The 21858-nt window shown below is 43.5% G+C and overlaps 1 protein-coding gene across 1 annotated transcript; it reads left to right on the top strand.

The window, feature by feature from the left end:
- The first annotated feature begins 505 nt into the window (after positions 1-505).
- Positions 506-7422, top strand: KCNV2 (potassium voltage-gated channel modifier subfamily V member 2). The gene is made up of 2 exons (XM_067568537.1): positions 506-1936; positions 7138-7422. The coding sequence occupies exons 1-2, from the start codon at positions 506-508 to the stop codon at positions 7420-7422; spliced, it is 1716 nt and encodes a 571-aa protein (XP_067424638.1).
- Positions 7423-21858: the final 14436 nt, after the last annotated feature.

The following is a 21858-nucleotide window of genomic DNA, read 5'->3' as shown; positions in this document are numbered from 1 at the left end:
GATAATCTGTAGCTGTGGCTGATGAATAGCAGCAATACAGTTCCCTATTTCCCCCTTCCCCCACTTTTTCAGGTGCAGAGTATCCTAAGCACATACAAACTGGGGGCTGGGAAATGCCCATTTTTTTATTAGCAATAAAACTCTGTCTTTTTCTACTGATTATCCACAGATTTATGGATCCATAATCATTCACGTCACAGACTGAGGGAGCCGGGGCTGAAACAGGATAATAGCCTTTAAATCCCCTTCTCTAAGCACTCAGATCTTCTGTGTCAGCAAGATTAAAGCGGTCAACAGCAGTCCCCATGTGTCTGTATCCCAGCCTGAGCTTTAACAGTTGGAGGTGGTGGTTGGACAGGAGAGAAATGTGAAACTGCTGCTGCGTTTGAGGCTCCAGCGGGAAAGAAAGCAGCATTGTTTGTCTCAGTGGTGTCAGTGGGAATTGGAGTTACTTCATCAGTCAGGCGAAGACAAAGGAAGGCGAGGAGGAGGAGAGAGAAGCATCATGCTGAAGTTTAACCAAAGGAGACAGTTTCCATTCTCAGACTATAAAGTAAGGGAAGGAACAAATATTGTTCCTCCAGGAACCAACGCAGGGGAGGATAAAGAAAGAATGTGCTTACAGAAAAGTGGATTTTTTGCTGCTTCTCCATGGGGCTCTCAGTCTATGCTGCCTCTGGGAACTGAGGGGAACTATCTCTACTTTGTGGATGATGAGGAGGAGGAAGAAGAGGAGGAGGAAGATGAAAGGCAGTTCCAAAATACAGACACCTCTCAAAAGAAAAGCAAGTTCTCTTCACTATTTCCCAGTCCCCCTGCCTTCTCCTCCAGAACAGCAGCTTCTGCTTCTTCCATGCTGAACATAAATGTAGGAGGCAAAAGTTACCGCCTCACCTACCAGGCAGTGGCCATCTACCCAAAGACTCGTCTGGGCCGCTTGGCCACTTCCACCGATCGCCGTTGCCAGCTGGGTTTGTGCGATGACTATGCCGTTCAGGGGGATGAGTACTTCTTTGATCGGGACCCCGCTGTCTTCCAGCTGGTCTACAACTTCTATGCCTCTGGGGTGCTGCGGGTGCGGGATGAGCAGTGCCCCCTCAGCTTCCTGGAGGAACTGAGCTACTGGGGGGTTCGGCTCAAGTACACTCCCCGCTGCTGCCGCATCTGCTTTGAGGAGCGGCGGGATGAGCTGAGCGAGCAACTGAAGGTGCAGCGGGAACTGCGTGCCCAAGCTGAGTCCCAGGAGAACGAGCAGCTCTTCCGTCACATGCGCTACTATGGCCCCCAGCGCTGGCGCCTCTGGAACCTCATGGAGAAGCCCTTCTCCTCTGTCAGCGCCAAGGCCATGGGAGTGGCCTCCAGCTTTTTCGTACTCATCTCTGTAGTGGCACTGGCTCTCAACACAGTGGAAGAGATGCAGCAGGTGGACAGGAAAAGCGGAGAGAGTCGCCCTATACTGGAGCATGTAGAGACACTATGCATCGCCTTCTTCACCCTGGAGTATCTGCTGCGGCTGGTCTCCACCCCAGACCTGCGCCGCTTCGTGAGCAGCCCCCTCAATGCCGTGGATCTCATTGCCATCCTACCCCTTTACTTCCAGCTGCTGCTGGAGTGCTTTGCCAATGATGACCAGCCCCGGGGGCGAGGATCCCAGCATGAGAATGACATTGAGAAGGTGGGACGGGTGAGCAAAGTGGGGCAAGTGCTGCGCATCATGCGCCTGATGCGGATCTTCCGCATCCTCAAGCTAGCCCGCCACTCGACAGGCCTGCGTGCCTTTGGCTTCACCCTGCGCCAGTGCTACCAACAGGTGGGCTGCCTCTTGCTCTTCATTGCCATGGGCATCTTCGCCTTCTCCGCCATGGTCTACTCTGTGGAGCACGACGTTTCCAGCACCAACTTCACCAGCATCCCCCATGCGTGGTGGTGGGCTGCTGTAAGTAAATGCATTGTGCTTTCCCCTGTAGCCATCGCTCCCTGCCCTGGCTAGAGTTGCTACCTGGCTTGAAAACAGCACGGCACTCCCAGATTTTTGAACAGCTGTTCTGAATTCTGAGCTTTGCTTTTACAGGAACATACGTGCACACACACACACACACACACACACACACACACACACACACACACACACCCCTCTGCTGGAAGCTTACATCTGTTACTGCATCAGGGTATAATCCGTGAAGCAGTGCTGGAAGTCAGTGGCTATGCCACACACACACACACACACACACACTGCTGCTCATTGTATGTGGGAGGGAGCAGGGTATCATTTATTTCTAGTGTCAGCATTGCAGAGAAGGATACAGGCTGCTGCTAGTATTTGTGAGAAATTTATTGTAGAGGTCTTTGTTCCTTCTTTGGGCAGTTTATAAAAAGCTGCCCTGACCCGACATGTAACCAGCACGACAAGATTGTTCTGATTACATCTCCCATCATTTAAATCCTCAAAGTTTATGGGATTTAAACTCCCTGCAGATGCCTGGCCCCGTACAATATTTTGTAAAGGGTAGTTGTCCAACTCTAGGTGGCATCTCTACATATGCAAAATGGCATTTGGTTGTTATATATATGATACCAGTGATAGACAAAAATAAACCAGGTGGGGGTCTGAAGGGCTCAAGGGATTGGTAATGGGATACAGAGCCTTTTACATCTAGGTTACTAGTTTAAACCTAGTACAGATCAGGAGTGACTGAAAGCTGGTGACATCTCATGTTTGTGAGGATGAGCAAGGGCCACAGAACAGTGGCAGTACAAATTTTCCTCATGCTGGCCTAATACCATGGCAGAGTTGAAGGCAGGCATGAGTGCTTTCATTTTCCTGAAGTTGGGGCTCAGCTTTCTAAAGTTAGGGAAAAAGAGCCAATCCCACATCTCTACCCCGTGAGCAGAATAATGCAGTCACACAGAACATTTACAGAGCAATAACTTTATTTTTTCAACCAGTAGTAATGTCAAACTAATAGTTATCACCTTCACAGTGACCTGCAAATGCTACAGCACCACCATTGTGGGGTTTGTTTGTTTTTTTTTTGTTTGTTTGTTTGTTTTTTGCTAATTGAATCCCCTAAAGCCCAGTTAAGCAAGCCTATGCATTAGCAGTGGCCCACAGATCCTTTCTTCTCAGTCGCAGCATTAAACATTCAGAGAATCCTAGTTTGGGTGTTGAGGAGGATCGTTTCTTTGCAAAGTAGTTTGCAGACTGAAAGTGCTGGAAATCCACAGCTCTATTGTTATGCTGTGATAGTTGTGATGTCACAGCATGGTGCAGGCTAGATTGTAAGACTAGCATGGGAAACAGACAGTCGTGGTAACATGGCTACTGCTGAAAGATCAAAGGGCTCAAATCTTAGTTGTATCCACTGGTGTCTGGGAGCAGTTGTGGGGAAAACAGGGTGCAAAGGATCTGTTTGATTCTAGGGCCAGTCCTAGCCCCAGTGCTTCCTTGGGGGCTACTCCTTTTTACAGCAGCTGACTATGGCTGGAAGGAGGTTACTGGTGGAGTTCCTCAGGGATCCGTCTTGGGACCAAGCTTATTTAACCTTTTTATTACTGACTTTGGCACATAAAGTGGGAATGTGTTAATAAAGTTTGCGGCTGACACAAAGTTCAGCCGTCTTACCAATACAGAGAAGGATCAGGATATCATACAGTAAGATCTGGATGACCTTGTAAACTGGCGTAATAGCAATAGGATAAAATTTAATAGTGGAAAGTGCAAGGTTATGCTTTAGGGACTTACAAGAAGAATTTTTGCTATAACTGGGGATGCATCAGTTGGAAGTGACAGAGAAGGAGAAGGACCTGGGTGTAATGGTTGATCACAGGATGACTATGAGCTGCCAATGTGATGTGGCCGTGAAAAAAGCTAATGTGGTCCTAGGATGCAGCAGATAAGGTATTTCCAGTAGACATAGGAAGGTGTTAGTACCATTATACAAGGTGCTGGTGAGCTCTCATCTGGAATACTGTATGCAGGTGCAGTTCTGGTCTCCCATGGGTAAGAAAGATGAATTCAAACTGGAACAGGTGCAGAGAAAAGCTATTAGGATGATCCGTGGAATGGAAAACCTGCCTTATGAGAGGAGACTCAAAGACTTTGGTTTGTTTAGCCTAACCAAAAGAAGGCTGAGAGGAGATATGATTGCTCTCTATAAATATATCAGAGGGATAAATATCATGGAGTAGAGGAGTTATTTAAATTCAGCACCAATGTGGACACAAGAACAAATGACTATAAACTGGCCATCAGGAAGTTTAGACCTGAAATTAGACGCGGGTTTCTAACCATCAGAGGAGTGAAGTTCTGGAATAGCCTTCCAAGGGGAGCAGTGGGGGCAAAAAAACCTAGCTGGCTTCAAAACTGAGCTTGATAAATGTATGGAGGGGAATGGTATGATGAGACAGCCTAGTCTGGCAATTGACTGATCTTTGACTACTGGTGGTAGATATGCCAATGGCCTGTGAAGGGGTGTTAGATGGGGTTGGTTCTGATTTATTAACAGAGAATTCTTTCTGGGTGTCTGGCTGGTGAATCTTGCCCACATGCTCAGGGTTTAACTGATCACCATATTTGGGGTCAGGAAGCAATTTCCCCCCAGAGCAGATTGGCAAAGGCTCTGGGTTTTTTTTTCACCTTCCTCTGAAGCATGGAGCACAGCTCACTTGCTGGTGTACCTTAAAGTCTTTAAACCATGATTTGAGGACTTTAATAACTCAGTCATAGGTTAGAGGTTTATTACAGGAGTGGGTGGGTGAGATTCTGTGGCCTGCATGGTGCAGATGGTCAGACAATATGATCACATTGGTCCCTTTTGGCCTTAGCATCTATAGCCTCCATGGAGCTATGAGGCGGCTGAGAACAGTCAGACTGCAACAATGTGGTGGCCACATCCCTGACCAACACCCCAGACTGTGGGCAACATCCACCCGTGGGGGGCTTTTCTGGCTCTCTGCCAGCTCTGGAAGCTCTAGCTAGCTCCCTTCCAGTCCCTTTGCATCACTCCCACTACCAGCAGAAAGAGCTGCTCTGAGCCTGGCTCCTGGGGTGCCCAGCACATATTGGAAAAGTTACTGGAATGCAGCACTTTGCCTTTATGGATCACCATTTAATCAATGGACCTAGTACACACAGAGATTAGAAAATTTATGCTGAAAACTTCAATGGAATATTAGGACAGTGGACCTAGAGCCATGGGGCCAAACAGGTACCACTTTTCTGACCTACATCCAATCATTCATAGAGTGCTAAAGCAGTAAAATTACTTACAGCCCACTCTTGTAAACCCTTACTGATGAGATTAATCCTTATTCATCCAAGTATTCCCCTGAGATTTAATGGGAATTTGTAAAAGAGGTTTGCTCATAAGGGCAAGGGTTTGTAGGATTGTTACAAATTAAGAAATTCCGATGTCATTCCAATTTAAATAGTGATTAGTTCCTCAAAATTCTTATGTGTAACACACGAGTGAATGTAAGATGACTAGACCCTTAGCAGGGGATAATAATCTTGTAAGGGCTAGGGTAGCTCTATGTCTTGCTTTCAGCCCAGTGTTTGACTATATTGATCCTGTATTAATATTCAGTGCTGATGACTTAACATCCCTTAAACCAAATGACTAATGCCGTATATAGTACAGGTGCATTCCACAACTGGGCATGTCGAGTGCATCCCCATGTATGCGACTGTTTCATTCAGCTGAAATAGTCTAAAATGGGAGCGAATGGCACACTGCCTGCCGTAACCTTTTCAAAAACGAATCCAGGGCTATCATCACAAAAGCACTGAGCTGAGACTACACCTTCTTATGTCTTTTTATTATTCACACACACACAGACACGCTCTTTATTAACTAAACAAAAACAAAGTTTACAAACATCAAAATGTATATTGTAGACGTGGACTGGAAATTCCCTCCCGGGACCTATTCTGCACCAAGTGTTTTGGGTATTTGCCGCAGAGCTACCAGTCACTAACCAGATATCTGGAGAAGAATTCAGCCGGACATAAAACTTTTTAAAAAAAAACTGTTGCAGTATTTAGTGTCAATGTAAAAGACAGCATAACACATCCCCCCATCAGTGTATGGCTAGCACAGGAGAAAATGCTACTGGCTGAAGAGGTGCATTCATTAACATCTCAGAAGAGATATGGAAAAAGAGATGGCAGGATTCACATTTTCACATAATCTGGTGCTGTCTAAAGAATTATTTCCTGAGCTTTAAAAATGATTTCACTGAAAAGGCTACACATGTCCCTGAGATCTGCTGTCAGAAGGTTTCCTAGGTATTTAAACATTAGTTAAAACACCCAGGGCAGTCCTATATGGACAGCACTCAGCCACCATTCCCTCTGTGCCTGTAACATGACAGCATTTGAGCAGGAAGGGTAATCACTCAGACCCACTGACATATACTTCAAACAAAAAACATCTTTTAAGCAGCTGAAAAGGGTCTTTGTTATTTACACATTAGTCTCTTTATTTAAAAAAATCCATATTAAAATGAGCTGATGGCTCTTTCTTCCCAGAGGCAAGTGTTTTAAAATGTATTTCACTGCTAGAGGACACACCTCATGTCTGGACCCTGCTCTTCACCACTTTATGCACCAGACAGGTAAAGGTGCAATTCACTTCACATACACCCCAAAGCACTTAAGTAAATGGGGCGGGGGGGAGAAGGTAAAGGCCAAGCCATTCCTTAAAAACAGGGTAAGGACACAGGCAGCTTCAACCCAGTTTTTATTCCAGCTAGTTGCGTGGAATGTTAGAGTCACAGCATGTGTCTGGTCAGGAAGCTGTGATGACTCCCCTGGCCCTAACACACACTACTTTCTATGCAGACCTACATGTGGTTGACTCAGAGACTTCCTGCAGCACACAGCAGACTCTCAAGGTCTTTCTAATTGATGCCTAATTACAATATTGTGGTTAATTATTTAAGGATAGTTTTTACACTTTGGGAAGATAGTCTATGGAGAGGGAAATAAGACTGTAATTCAGGTTTATAATATACAACAGTATTCAAAATACCTTAACTGTGTTGAAAAAAAAAATCTGTGTTCCCCTCTGGATAGATTAAAGAAAGGTGTGTGTGCTTTGCTGTTTGGTACATAAATTAATACTGATTTGCCTATAGGTCAGCATCTCTACAGTGGGATATGGTGACATGTGTCCAGAAACTCACCTCGGGCGCCTGTTTGCTTTCCTCTGCATTGCTTTTGGGATCATTCTGAATGGAATGCCCATCTCCATACTCTACAATAAATTCTCAGACTATTACAGCAAGCTGAAGGCCTATGAGTATACAGCTGTAAGGAAGGAAAGAGGCAAGCTTGACTTTACAAGAAGAGCCATGAAGAAGATGTCCGAGTGCTGTGGAGAAGGCCCAACCCACCATTTATCAAGGCCTAGATATAATTAATACTCCAGAAAATATAAAGGGACAGAGAAGAAGAAGGGGAAAGCAGAGGAAACCGTATTATAACAGATCACCCAAGTCAAATAAAGATAAAGTAACAGCTCTAAGAAAACACTGAAGGCAACTCTCAAAAGGTTTTGCCTTTTTTTAAAATTACAGACCTATTTTACTAGCATTTTTTCCTCAGCTTTTTGCTGGTGCTCATGACTCACCATGGCCAAACCAAAGGAAAAGGATTCTATTACCATGTGGTGGCTGCTACTCAACAACAGGCAGGATGACGCTTACCTCAAAAATTAAACAGACATAGAAGGGGAGAAAAGGCAATATATTGCTTTGCATTGCAGAAAATAGTTATGTATTAGGTTTTTCAAACATATAGCGGACACAGACAGTATGTACCTTTCATAGCTACATCAGTTGCTACCCCATATAAACAGCATCCATATTCCTTAGGTTTTCGGTTATTATTTTTCCTATAATATATAGTTCATGGTTCGAATTGCCAATATTATTTTTAATGCAGCCTTGCACCCACTCCCTTGCCCAACGTGAATAACTTTCTGAGTGAGACAAATGTTGGTTTTGGGTTTTTTTCTTTTCCATTAATACCCACCATAACAACAAAGAACTGGCGAGTAAGTTTGTGATCGTTTAGGAATAGTGAGTAATGTTTGTGGTAGTTTAGGAGTACAGATGTAAACTTAATGTACTTCACATGAGCAACAATGTTTAATGTGAATATCTGCTATTAGTAGGTTCAGAACAATATGGGTTAGTTGAGGTATAGATGTAAGTTAAAAACAGCCAAATGGATGGACGGGAAAGGAATAATAGGGCATTTTCTCCCAAAGGATCTTACCAATAGCTCTTCCAGAAGTTTTGTAAATATAATTGTAAGACAAGAAGCATTTGAATTTTTTTTAACATTGCTAAAAATCATAATAAACTGATAATAATACATTGATCATGTTGATAGACTCATGTACACACTAAGGACCTAATTCTGTCACCCCCGGCTCTTATTCCATGAGATCATCATTTGAAAGCAATGGGATTAATAAGGTTTTTATAACTCCTCACTAGTAAGAATAGCAAAATCTGCCCCTGACTTAGCTACAGGAAATAAAATGGACATAGTTTCATTGTATTAGTTCACTAGGTATTGGGAACATTCTTCTCAGGTCATAGGAGGTTTTGAAACAGAAATGAGGGCACTGATCTGAAAGCTAGAAGTGTTATTTGTATTCCTTCATATATATATATGGCTTAAAATAGGAGAGCTGGGACAAGGGGTCAGCTCTTTAGGGAACGTAATGACGGGTGATGCAATCAAGGGCTGCTATTCAGCAGAGCAATCATTTCACAGCACAATAACCTGGCATTGGAGGTGCATTGTAGAAGGTTGGGCTCTTGCTTGTTGTTTGCATTGTACTGATGAATGTAAATTGCCAAGCTCAAGTCTTATAGTCACACTGGAGACATTAATGTGCAGCAGTCTCTCAGCCAGTTGAGAAGAAAAGGACAGATTGTTAACGCTGCCACGAAAATTAAAACTTGGTGTCAAGCAGCAAGAACTATTTTTCTAGCAAAGGAGAATTCAATTAGCAACCGAGTTGCTTTTTTTCACTCCAGACAAACATGTTATACGCATGTCTGTCAATGCTCACTTCAAAAACAGCATTCAGAGCACTGTGTACTGAATAGCCATACTAAAAGCTACGGTGAGGCACAGTCCAGCATTGGGACGTGCGTGTGTGCTGTGTGTGTGTTCTCCTGGAGCACGCACAGGGCAAGAGGGGGTGCCAGCACGTATTAACACGTACCATTGCCCAGCCTTCAACCTGGGTCTTCCCACCAACTTTGCGGAGGCTAGCCTGCACGCCTCAGCCACAATATTGGTGGCTGTGGCATACAGACCATGCACCTACAGCAAGCCACAGGCCAGCCTTACAACTGCAACCTGTCTCCATTGCAATGTTGTGGTTTAGACACTGGGGAACGCTGTCAGAAACACCCACATGAGACTACCCCGTTTTCAGCCTAACTTCGGCATTCAGGTCCACAGCCTCAAAGGTATTGACATGCCCCCCCCCCGCCCCGGCCAGCCTGCTGCTTAGCAGACTCCTCTGGGCCCCCAGGCTCATTATAGGCTGCATGGGGAGCATTAGGTGCCTAAGAGACGGCATCTCAGCCAGCCAGCTGAGTGGGGGAGCCACTGGAGCTAGCCAGGAGTGAAATGTGAAGAGGGCTTAGGCCTTTAATCACCTGACCTGCTACATGTGGCTGAAAAACACTTCCTGCTGTCGTTAGGCATCTAAGCCAGGTCAGCCGCATAGGTAGCCCATGCCATAGCAATCTCTTCTCTCCCATCACACTCAATTCCACTCTCACACAGCCTGTATTACCCTATGCCATCACTCTGCTGTCCCCACATCTAGCAGTAACCTGCAGCTGGCTCTCCTGCCACAGGGTCTGATAGGTTTCAGGGCTTAGCTGTGCTCAAATTGGGCCATACTGGCACCCCAGCTATAGTAGAGCCTCAGCATTACGAACATCTCGGGCATGGATGTTGTTCATAACACTGAAACGTTCATAGTGCTGAACAAAATGTTATGGTTGTTCTTCCAAAAGTTTACAACTGAACATTGACTTAACACAGCTTTGAAACTTTACTATGCAAAAGAAAAATGCTGCTTTGCCTTTTTTTTTTGGTAGTTTACATTTAACACAGTACTGTACTGTATTTGCTCTTTTTTTTTTTTTTTTTTGGTCTTTGTTGCTGGCTGATTGTGTACTTCCCATTCCAAATGAAGTATGTGGTTGACCAGTTAGTTCGTAACTCTGGTGTTTGTAATGCTGAGGTTCTACTGTAGTTTGAGAATCCCGTTTCAGGACCTCTGAGGCTTCGGCTTTGACTTGAGCTTGTGCTCTGAGATGTTCATTGGCTGTGCTGACTGGGGGAAACGTAGGGGTTTGGTGGCAGTTGAGTAGTCATTTTGAAAATGTCAGTGGCACCTAAATGAGGGACTCAAAGAAATCTAAGCTCGTAAGGATCTGGGTCTCAGCATATAATTCCCATTTAAATCAATTGGAGTTAAACACCTAAATACCTGTGAGGGTTTGGTCGACCTCACTTCTGAAAATAGCCTTTTTGACAATTTTAGCTACCAAGGGCTAGATTCACAAAGAACTGTACGCATAGAGCCACTGGCCACAACCAAGGCCAGCTTTTAGATGCCTAGAAAAATCACTGGGGTTGACCAAGCCTTACTTCGGCACCAAGGTGCCCTATACAACGAATGGGGTGAGATTTGAGGAGGGTGAGAAGGAGGCTTAGAATGGGATTCACAAGAGCCAGCACACTAGGCAGCTCACTACCTAAACTCACCAGCAGGAAATGCCAAGGCAAGGGATGTGGGTTAAACAATGCCATAAGCGGCAAGTTATATGGGTCCATGGTACCCAGCTCCACCAATATTTCTGTGGTGCTGGGGGGCGGGGGGCAGCGGTGGCGATGCAGAGTGCGGTGCAGCCCAGCCATTCTTCTTCCTCGCCCGACAGACTCAGTGGCTGGCCAAGAGCTGCTCTGGCCCTGGCCCAGCCTCAATTTGCGCAGTGCAGTGTGGCACCAGTCGCTCCCCCACACAACATGAGTCTAGTGCAGTGGGCAGGGCACTACCAAAAATTATAGGACCGTGGCACCCATGACCCCACCCCTCTTTCCGAGATAAGCTCCTAAATCAGGGTTGCAGGGAAGTGTCTTCCACTGTTTGAGATTCTCTACTTCAAATCCTCTCATGGCATTAGGCACCCACATTTGGAGGGTGGCGGGGGGGGGGGCGGTAGAGAAGCCCAGTGGATAAGGTATTCATTTGGGATGTGGGAGACCAAGTCCTCTTCCACCAGGGGAGAAGAAATTTGTAGAGCTCTGTTGCCTCTCAGGAGAGTGCCCTAGCCCCAGGGGCACGCATTTAAGAAGTCTTTGTTATTCTTATCTCCTCTTCCACATTCACAAAGGCTCTCCTGCCACAGGGTCTGATAGGTGTCAGGGCTTAGGTGTGCTCAGATTGGACCCTACTGGCATGATAGCCATGTGTGAACTCAGTGCATTTACCTTACTACAAACAAACAGCCGGTATTGTATGTACAGGATCGTAAAAGCATCCAGTGCAGCATTGATTATTTGAATGTGATGAGGAAAACTGAATGGATTTGGATTAACCTCAGGAATTTTCACTGCAATTAGTACATAACAGAGGTGCTCAGCTACTAGGGAGATGGGCACAACATCAGTAGTTAGAAGTCCATGTGTTTGTGTAACAGGTTTTATTTGAATTAAATTGTGAAATTAAAATTGTATCCAGTTGGTGTGACCATGTTTGAGTTTGTTGCATTTTAAGCAATTACCGATACTAATCAGCCCCTGAGGGAGATCAAAATACATTCTTTCCATATGTATAATGGGGATCCAGTTCTATTCTCATTCCTCCAAAGCATATACTAATTTTATCTTAAACCATGCAGTTTTAGATTTACAAATCATAAAAATAGTTGAAATTTTTAAAAAATGAAGGAACTTTAGTAAAACCCCAAAATAATGGAAACCTCTTCGGTTTGCTTCAAATATCTTTAGCTGTTTAGAATACTGAGTTTGTCCTATTTTTTATGTAAGGTGAAATACATTTGTTCCATGCTTATCTGTTATTTACATAACCTTTATTAACTTCTTTATTCACTAGTAGAGAAATTACACAATATACAACAGTAATCCAGCACTTTATCTTAGATTGCTAAGTAAAAGGTCATAGGCCCTAGGGTTTTTTGGGTTTTTTTTTTCTTTTATAAACATATTTTGGATCATGTCATTTAAAGTATTTTAATAGAAATAGACTGAGTAACCCCACAATAATCCAGGTCTTTAGACAGGGGATTATCACACACCTCATTATAAAGCTACTGACAGCTGATGTTCAGTTCTGCTAGATAAAGTGACTTTACCATTCTTACACTGTGAGATTCCATATTTACTGTAATATGCCACATCAAGTTTGCTTAGTTTATGAGCAAAATATTTTTTTTCCTCATCGTAACTGCTGGCTATGCAAACCCTACCTAGGATCTGAAAGTCAAGTTGTGTTCTTCCCCCATTCCCAGTAATAAAAGTTCTCCTGCAATTGACACAACTGACTGGAAAAGAATCTTAGAGCATCTCAGCCTAAAGAACCATAGGATCTGCCCCCCGCTATGCGAGCATGAGCAGAAACAGTGAGGACAGAGGCAGGGCTTTGCAGTGGAGACACTCGCACCTGGGCTGGGCTAGCGCAGCTGCCAATCAGCCATGTTAACTGTGGAGTGTAGGTATAGCCAGAGATTGAAATCTTTTAACAGAATCGATGTGAGCATATCCCTGTGCCTTCTTGAAGCTGACTGACATAAAGGGGATGCTGTAGGGGCAAGAGTCTGTGCAAGTGGCTCTAAATCCTGGACCCTGGCCTCAGGGATTAAAACCTAGCAGCTATTTTTAAAATTTTATTTTACACTAGACAAATTAATGAAAAAGTATTCTGACCGGTCAGGAAAATTTACTTGATAAAAAATATTGTATAATCATATACTCATTTTTATAAGACTGACTATTGTGAGACGGGGGCTCTTTCCCCATCTTATCCCACAGACGCAAGGGCAGGAGTTCCTGGAGGAAATGATTTAAGTGAAGTATTTTGTGTTGAGAACAGTGGACAACTGTTATCAAGAGGTAAATGGATGAGTGCATCTTTCCCCGTATGCCACTATTCGTCCCGCTAAAACTGAAAACAATACATGACCAGAGTAGAACAGTTTACTTACTTTACTAATAAATACTTTAGCAATAATTCTTATATATTAACTTACAAGAGACGCCATTGCCAACAGCAGCTCCACTTAAATTCCCTATTCCGTTTTTATATTTATTAAATCAGTGGTGACGCTACTAAAAAGCATTGTAAAGTCCCTCATTACCTAAGGTGATCAGATGGAAGTGTGAAAAATTGGGATGGGAGAGGAAGGGAGAAGCAGGCACTTATATAAGACAAAGCCCCAATATCAGGACTGTCCCTATAAAATCGGGACATCTGGTCACCTTATCATTACCACACTGGACTAGACGAACCCTCAGTCTAACTCTATATACATAACACTAGAGATGAATTTCCCCATTCTTTTTACTTACATAAGACAAAGTCAAAGCCTAAACACTTTCAAAAAAGTCACTGCACAAAACAGAGCTGATTCCAGGCACTGGCTAAGGGAACTTCAGGAATTTGTTTAATATTCAGCTTGCTTGTTTCAAAAAGGTCAGTGCATGTTTTTACAATTTCACTGCCATTTTTTCCTCCCCTAAGGCCATGGCCCACGTTTCAAGTTTAAAAGAAATAGAAAAAATAAGAAAGTGCCAAAACCCAATTAACAAAACAAACCCACAGACAAAAACCATCATCACCAGCCCCAGTTGGTGAGTAAATCAAATGCCACAAGCTAAAAATACTTTAATGGTAGGTGGCATGTACTGTTTTAGACCAGCTTCACTAATCTTCATCTTTTTGCTGATGGGATTAACAGGCAGCGAACAATGCACATTCTCAAATCACAAACATGTGTTGCTCCATTTTAAAACAAGATATGGTAGGAGCCAAATGGCAAGCTTCAGGAGCTGTAATGGAATGGTAGATCAGAGAGCCAAAATAAACTGGATTTCTGGGTACACTCTTGTTTTGCTGCAGTGGGCTATACACATTTGTAACTCTCAATGCATTGAACCGAGTACATCCTTTATGACAAGAGATTTACATTAAATCAACACTAGCTGGTTTCCCAAGTTCCCAGGATGCAAATGCAGTGCTTTTAGCACCCATTGCTCAGAGAAATTATTTCCCTCTGAATTCCTTCACTGGCTTCCTCTTGTCTTCTGCATCAAGTTCAGCCTTCTCATCCTTGCCTTCAGAGTTCTGTGCCTGTGTGTTCTCTTGTCCCCTTTGCTATACCAATAAATCCTACCACAGCACTATTTGCCTCTTTGCTGTCTTCCATGCTGCTTTCTATGCCTGAAATTACATCCGGGACCCAAAGCACCAGGTGCCAACCTCTCCCATCATTCAAAACCCTCCTTACAATTCATCTTATTCACAAAGCCCGCCAATATTAACTATTGACGATAACAATGCTGACTGACAATCACCCTTAAAAATATGGTCCTCAACTAGAACCCACGCGTAGGTGCCTCTGCACATTTTGGGTGTGATTTGTTTTTGTCTGTTTAGATTAACAGATTTAGATTAGCTCTCAAACTATTTCATATTAGGGATTACATTTTAAGATACAGATCCCCACATGGACCTTGCCTATACTGGGAAAAAGATCACTTAAAAACCTGTTAACAATCCTGTTTAACTAACATGACGTTAGATATGACTTTGCCCTTAATGTGAACAAAACCAGTCATATTTAAAACCAAACCAGTAATATTTATATACCTGGAGTTTTAAGAGGGCCAGTTCTACAAAGCAGAAAAAAATTATGAGCCAAAATCAGCTGAGAGGAAAAATGTAATCATAAAAATGTGAATGATAATTCCTAGATGCCCAAAAAGCCACTATCACACAGTTGCAGAAGGCAGCCGTACTGATTAAAAAACTCACCTGGGTTAGAGGGAAAAAGACTGTTACTAACCTTCTATAGCTGTTGTTCTTTGAGATGTGTTGCTCATGTCTATTCCACATTAGGAGTGTGTGTGTGCCGCATGCACCAGTGCCGGAGAATCTTTTCCCCCTCTGTGGTATTCATATGGCCAACTCAAGCACCCTCTGCCGTGGCGCGCATATATGCCAGTATATAGGGCGCTGCTAGCCCCCCTCCATCTCAGTTTCTTCTTGCCAGAACTCTGACAGTGGGGAAGGAGGGTGGATTGTGTAATGGACATGAGCAACACATCTTGAAGAACAACAGTTACAGAAGGTTAGTAGCCATCTTTTCTTCTTCGAGTGTTTGCTCATGTCCATTCCACGTTAGGTGACTAACTAGCAGTACCTCTGGAGGCGGGCCAGAAGTTAATGGACATGCTGTTTGCAAAGTTGCTCTGCCAAAACTCACATCATCTCATGTTTGCTGTACGATCACATAGTGGGACGCAAAGGTATATATGGAGGACCAAGTTGCAGCCTTACCGATATCCTGGATTGGCACTTGAGACAAGAAGGCCACTGAGGAAGCCTGAGCCCTCGTTGAATGGTCTGTCATAGAAGCTGGGGGTGTAATCTTAGCCTGCTCATAACAAGCAAATGGACAGGAGGTGATCCAAGGAGAAATTCTTTGGCCTTTCATGAGATCGGTTACCGCCACAGAGCTGATTAATTTCAATCCAACAATAAAACTATATACAATACAGGGAAAAACCCACTGGGGAGTTGCTTGCCAAGGCAAGGACGTTCCAGGACCATCATAGGCAGTAAGAAGAAATTGAGAGGGAGGTGGTCCAGCAGTACACTGGCACATACGTGCGCCACTGCAGAGGGCGCTAGAGCCAGTCCTATGGATACCACTGAGGGAAAAAAATTCTCTGGCACTTGTGCATGTGGTGCACACACACACCTAACATGGAATGCACATGAGCAAGCACTTGAAGAAATGAAAGCCACTACAGAAGATTTAAAAAAATATGTAACAAATAGAAGGAAGATTTCTCATCTAATTCATTCTGACCAGGTCGGTTTTATTTTATTTCTGGCTAATATTAGTGATCCATGAAATGTTATTTTCCATGTAACCTCACATCTGAAAATATTAGTGTATAGGGAAAGCACAAGATAGGTAAAATGGATCTAGGTGATAAAAATCTTGTAAGGATTTTTCAAAGACTACTGTGGCCCAACCATAATCGCTTTACACTAATGTGAAAGGCAGCATCCAAATTGGAAAGCAAACATTACCTATACCCACTGGGCTCTCCAGTGCTATTTCCTATTCTTTTTCGATTTGGGCTACATGCAATGATTACAACACAGTGGGGATCAACCGATTCTATTAAATCAAGGACAGTAAAGCAGAAATTCAGGAGGATTTAAACATAGTTCTGTCTTTTTCAAATGCTGAACAGTTCCTTCTTGCCCTTGAACAAATCATTAGAAACTAACTACATTCCTGCCCCAAAGAGCTTCCAGTACAAAAGAGCAAGAATGCAAGGATGAAAGAAACAAGCAAGCCAGGGCTGAAGGGAAGATGAGGGTCACAAACGTAACTGGCTATCCATATTCTATATAGTTATAAAACGTCAGTACGCTTTTAAAATATTTTTACACTAAAAACAACAGCGACAAATTGAAGACTTGAGGGGATATTCCACTGCAGAAGCTGAAGCCTTTCCAAAGACAAACAGAATGGCTGAACAGACTTTATAGCTTTGGATGAAGCTCCTAGTATATGACTATGAATCTCTGTGCACACTTTTTTTTGCATTAATATAAGCCAGATACATCTAGAGAATTTTAGTTAATAGCTGAGATTTAAATTGTTCCTATAGATTCCAGTCTTTCCACTTTTCAGTGAAATCTGCCAGTCACTTAGTTCCTATATCATGGCTTGTTCATCAGATTGTGAACAGACAGCAACATTTACTTATCTTGCCATAGTACCCAAAGTGAGTGAAGCTTGTACACATGTATGAAAGAGGAGGAAGGATCCTTGTTCAAAAGGTTTATGCGCGAGGATGGCAATCAGAGATATGAGTGGATGTGGGGAGAAGGATAGAACATCCAATCTTTTTCTTTTAAAATATCAGTTATGTCCAACTGCCCTTCTTTCCAGCCATTAATTGGAGGCACCGCAACAAAAATAAGCCTTGAAAAAGGACTTGTATCTAGAGAGAGTATTGGCCTCATGGAGTAGTTGAGGGATGTTTTCCATGCACAGGGGAATGGTGGGAGAAAGTGTGATGCATAGAGAAGTAAAAAACAGGGCAGTGAGGCTGGCATTATTGGTGAAATGGAGGGGCTGGGGATATGGAAATCTATCTACATTGCATTCAAGTGTGGTTGCAGCTTGTGGGGGAGGAGAGAAGTATACCTGTGCTAGCTTTAATCTCGCTAGTGTGGCTAAAAAATAGCAACGAAAAAGCAATGGCTCAGACCCTGGCTAAGAATGAGTACATACCCATTGCTTCTGGTGGGTTTCTACAGAGCACATCTTCACTGCTATTTTGAACTATGCTAGTTGAATTAAAATGAGCACGAGCTGGAATCATGCCTCCAATGGCAATCAAAGCTTGCATTTGATGCACTGGAAAAGGTGGAGCAACTTAAGAGGGAGATGATGTGGTCAGAAGAAAGACTAACAAAGAAATAGTCTGTTTTGTATAGACCAGAGAGGGAGTGATAAGAGTGTTAGAGAGAGCAGATCAGTTTAAAAGAAAGATACTCTTGAAAGCTTTAACTCAGTAAGAATTGTGGGAACTGAGGGGTAGACATTGAATGAGTTTGTTTTTTAATATATATTGTCCAAATAATCTACCCAGGCTCACCCCTTCCCTCTTTTCCTGGTTACCTCAGCCAATTTACACCTCCATTGCTGACCCACCAGCCCTCCTGCTCAACTCAGAAAAAAATTCAGGGTGTATTTGTTTAAAATAGATCAGATGGTGCAGTTAGTGGAAAGCTGCATTGTTGATAGCCCCTGCTGCCCCTCCCCGCCTCATGAAAAGGAGAGCATGTCCCTATCACTTTCTAACTGAAAACATACTGGGCCAACCCTGCTCTCCTTCCTCACATTGAGTCCCATGATGACTTTTTGTCTCAGTACTGAATAGGGCTCTGTCAAAGCTCCTACTACATGATTCTGGCTAGAAACAAATTGCTCCTGAACATAAAAATCCAGCAGCTACTATACAGACGGATGAGTTCATTGTGAGATGGTAAAGAAACAGGCTGTATACATAGCTGCACTCACACTACTCTGACACTGCCTCCCCCTGCCAGTCTGCAGGCAAAATGCTGATACCTGAATGGATAACCTTTAGCCAGAACCAGGTATCTAGGAGGGAAGCTCTCTGTCCTCAGTGCCAATTCCAATTGTGGGGGTACAAAAACAAAGGAAAGTTTTGTCACTTATCACCATACTAATGAGGGCCCCATTCAGCCTCTGTGCACCACAGTAACACAAATATTAAATAATCTCCTTTCTTCCTTCCAGCTTAAACCCATACATATATAATGAATTTAGCATTCAAGGTGATTAAGTACAGGCTTAAGTACATAGGCCAACTTCCTATTTATTCCATCCATGATATAGTAGATTTCTTTAGATAATGAAGACACCTGCTGTAGAAGGTCTTTGGCGAACTTAAATGCAAAAAAGAAGTTTACAAGAAGTGGAAGCTTGGTCAGATGACTAGGGAGGATTATAAAAACACTGCTCGAACATGCAGGAAGGAAATCAGGAAGGCCAAAGCACAATTGGAGTTGCAGCTACCAAGGGATGTGACGGGGAACAAGAAGGGTTTCTACAGGTATGTTGCCAACAAGAGGAAGATTAGGAAAAGTGTGGGCCCCTTAAAGAATGAGGGAGGCAACCTAGTGACAGAAGATGTGGAGAAAGCTGAGGTACTCACTCAATGCCTTTTTTGCCTCTGTCTTCACAGACAAGATCAGCTCCCAGACTACTGTATTGGGTGGCACAGAATGGGAAGGAGGCGAACATCCCGCAATGCTGAAGGAACAGAGCCAAGACTATTTAGAAGGATTGGACATACACAAGTCCATGGGGCCGGATGCAATGCACCCGAGGGTGTTGAGGGAATTGGTTAGGTTATTTCAGAGCCATTGGCTATTATCTTTGAAAGCTCATGGCAACAGGGGGAGGTCTCTGAGGACTGGAAAAAAGCAAATGTAGTGCCCATCTTCAAAAAAGGGAGGAAAGAGGATCCGGGGAACTACAGACCAGTCAGCCTCACTTCAATCCCTGGAAAAATCATGGAGCAGGTCCTTAAGGAATCAATTTTAAGGCACTTGGAAGAGAGGAAGGTGATCAGGAACAGTCAACACAGATTCACCAAGGGAAAGTCATTCCTGACCAACCTGATTGCTTTCTATGATGAGGTGACTGGCTCTGTGGATGTAGGGAAGGCGGTGGATGTGATATACCTTGACTTTAGCAAAGCTTTTGATACTGTCTCTCACAGTATTCTTATCAGCAAGTTAAAGAAGTATGGGTTGGATGAATGGACTATAAAATGGACAGAGAACTGGCTAGAGCATAGGGCTCAACAAGTAGTGATCAATGGCTCCATGTCTACCTGGCAACCAGTCACAAGCGGAGTTCCCCAGGGGTCAGTTTTGTTCAACATCTTCATTAATGATCTGGAGGATGGGATAGATTGCACCCTCAGCAAGTTTGTGGATGACACTAAGCTGGGGGGAGTGGTAGATACCCTGGAAGGTAGGGATAGGATACAGAGTGACCTAAACAAACTGGAGGATTGGGCCAAAAGAAATCTGATGAGGTTCAACAAGGACAAGTGCAGAGTCCTCCACTTAGGAAGGAAGAATCCCATGCACAGCTATAGACTGGGGACCGACGAGCTAGGCAGCAGTTCTGCAGAAAAGGACCTGGGGGTAACAGTGGATAAAAAGCTGGATATGAGTCAGCAGTGTGCCCTGGTTGTCAAGAAGGCTAATAGCATATTGGGCTGCATTAGGAGGGGCATTGCCAGCAGGTCGCGGGAAGTGATTATTCCCCTCTATTCGGCATTGGTGAGGCCGCATTTAGAGTACTGTGTCCAGTTTTGGGCCCCCCTCTACAAAAAGGATGTGGACAAGTTGGAGAGAGTACAGCGGAGGGCAACAAAAATGATTAGGGGGCTAGAGCACAAGACTTATGAGGAGAGGCTAAGGAAACTGGGCTTGTTTAGTCTGCAAAAAGAGAAGAATGGGGGGGATTTGATAGCAGCCTTTAACTATCTGAAAGGGAGTTCCAGGGAGGATGGGGCTAGACTGTTCTCGGTGGTGGCAGATGACCAAACAAGGAGCAACGGTCTCAAGTTGCAGGGCGGGAGGTCTAAGTTGGACATTAGGAAAAAGTTTTTTACTAGGAGGGTGGTGAAGCACTGGAATGGGTTACCTAGGGAGGTGGTGGAATCTCCATCCTTAGAGGTTTTTAAGGTGAGGCTTGACAAAGCCCTGGTTGGGATGATATAGCTGAGGTTAGTCCTGCTTTGAGCAGGCGGTTGGATGACCTCCTGAGGTCCCTTCCAACTCTAATATTCTATGATTCTATGATTAGGAAAAAGTTTTTCACTAGGAGGGTGGTGAAGCACTGGAATGGGTTACCTAGGGAGGTGGTGGAATCTCCATCCTTCGAGGTTTGTAAGCTGAGGCTTGACAAAGCCCTGGCTGGGATGATATATCTGAGGTTGGTCCTGCTTTGAGCAGGGGGTTGGACTGGATGGCCTCCTGGGATCCCTTCCAACTCTGGTATTCTATGATTCTAAGGAAGGCACAAGCCTGCAGACTACCTAGAGGGAGACTCATTTTTCCTCTGACTAGCTGTTTTAATAAAAGAGCTCTAAATTCCTGGAATAGTCTCACTTGCCTGAGTAACAAGTCACCATGTACTGTATTTTTATTTTCTACTATATTAAAAAATACACACTAAATATTGGCAATATTGTAAATTACATAATTTAACGTATGTAACATGAGTGGTTCAGGTACAATATTGCAGAGAGGGAAGAAAAAAGGAATTACTAACAAAGTCCTTTCTATGCTCAAGTTCTTTCAAAACACCATGTCTATCAATCTTCATCTCTCCACCTACAGGATGATTTCTCTGTATAATCAAATTATGAATCAAGTAACAGCAATCCATTTTAGAGGCACTAGGAAGATTTTGGAGCAGGGAGACAAAAAGATAGCAAGATGTTCAGTAAGAGCTATATTGAATTGAAGAAAGTCAAGACCAGCCAGGATAATGCAAGCAAATGTTTGCATATAACTTTGCAATTCAGTGTACCAGTGGTTCTCTCTTTAGTGGTATCTTATTTTCTCTAGTACCTGTAAAGTCTCTGGCCAGGGAAATATTCATATATGCCTGACTTTTTTTCTTTTATTTTGAGGTTGTTGGAGAAAGTAGCTGATGATCAGTCTGACTAAATATTCCATCTTTACTCAGTCAGTCACAAATGCTGCTACATGTTTCTGTCAGGTTCGTTATTTAGGGTAATAACAGACTTTGGAAACTTCACTGCTGTTTAAATTCATTATCAGGTGCTAATTAAAATGATCTGTTTCACTGTCACAAGAGAAAATCCAGTTAGAGAAACTGATCCGTTGCAACAGTCCTTCAATAACTGATCCTGGAGTGGATATGTGTCTACAAGCACAAACATTTTAGGTCACTGCAAACTAAGTCTAA

Source organism: Emydura macquarii, unplaced genomic scaffold, assembly GCF_026122565.2.
Source record: "Emydura macquarii macquarii isolate MOO-44397 ecotype Brisbane River unplaced genomic scaffold, CSIRO-AGI_Emac_v2 contig_2897, whole genome shotgun sequence".
NCBI classification, from domain to species: domain Eukaryota; kingdom Metazoa; phylum Chordata; order Testudines; family Chelidae; genus Emydura; species Emydura macquarii.
Note: the sequence above shows the minus strand (reverse complement) of the source record. Positions and strands in the feature narration are given on the sequence as shown.

Excerpts from the sequence above, each read along its gene's own strand:
- KCNV2 (XM_067568537.1), top strand. The coding sequence starts at position 506 with ATGCTGAAGTTTAACCAAAGGAGACAGTTTCCATTCTCAGACTATAAA. Across the intron at positions 1,937-7,137 it reads ATGCGTGGTGGTGGGCTGCT|GTCAGCATCTCTACAGTGGG; the intron begins GTAAGTAAATGC and ends ATTTGCCTATAG.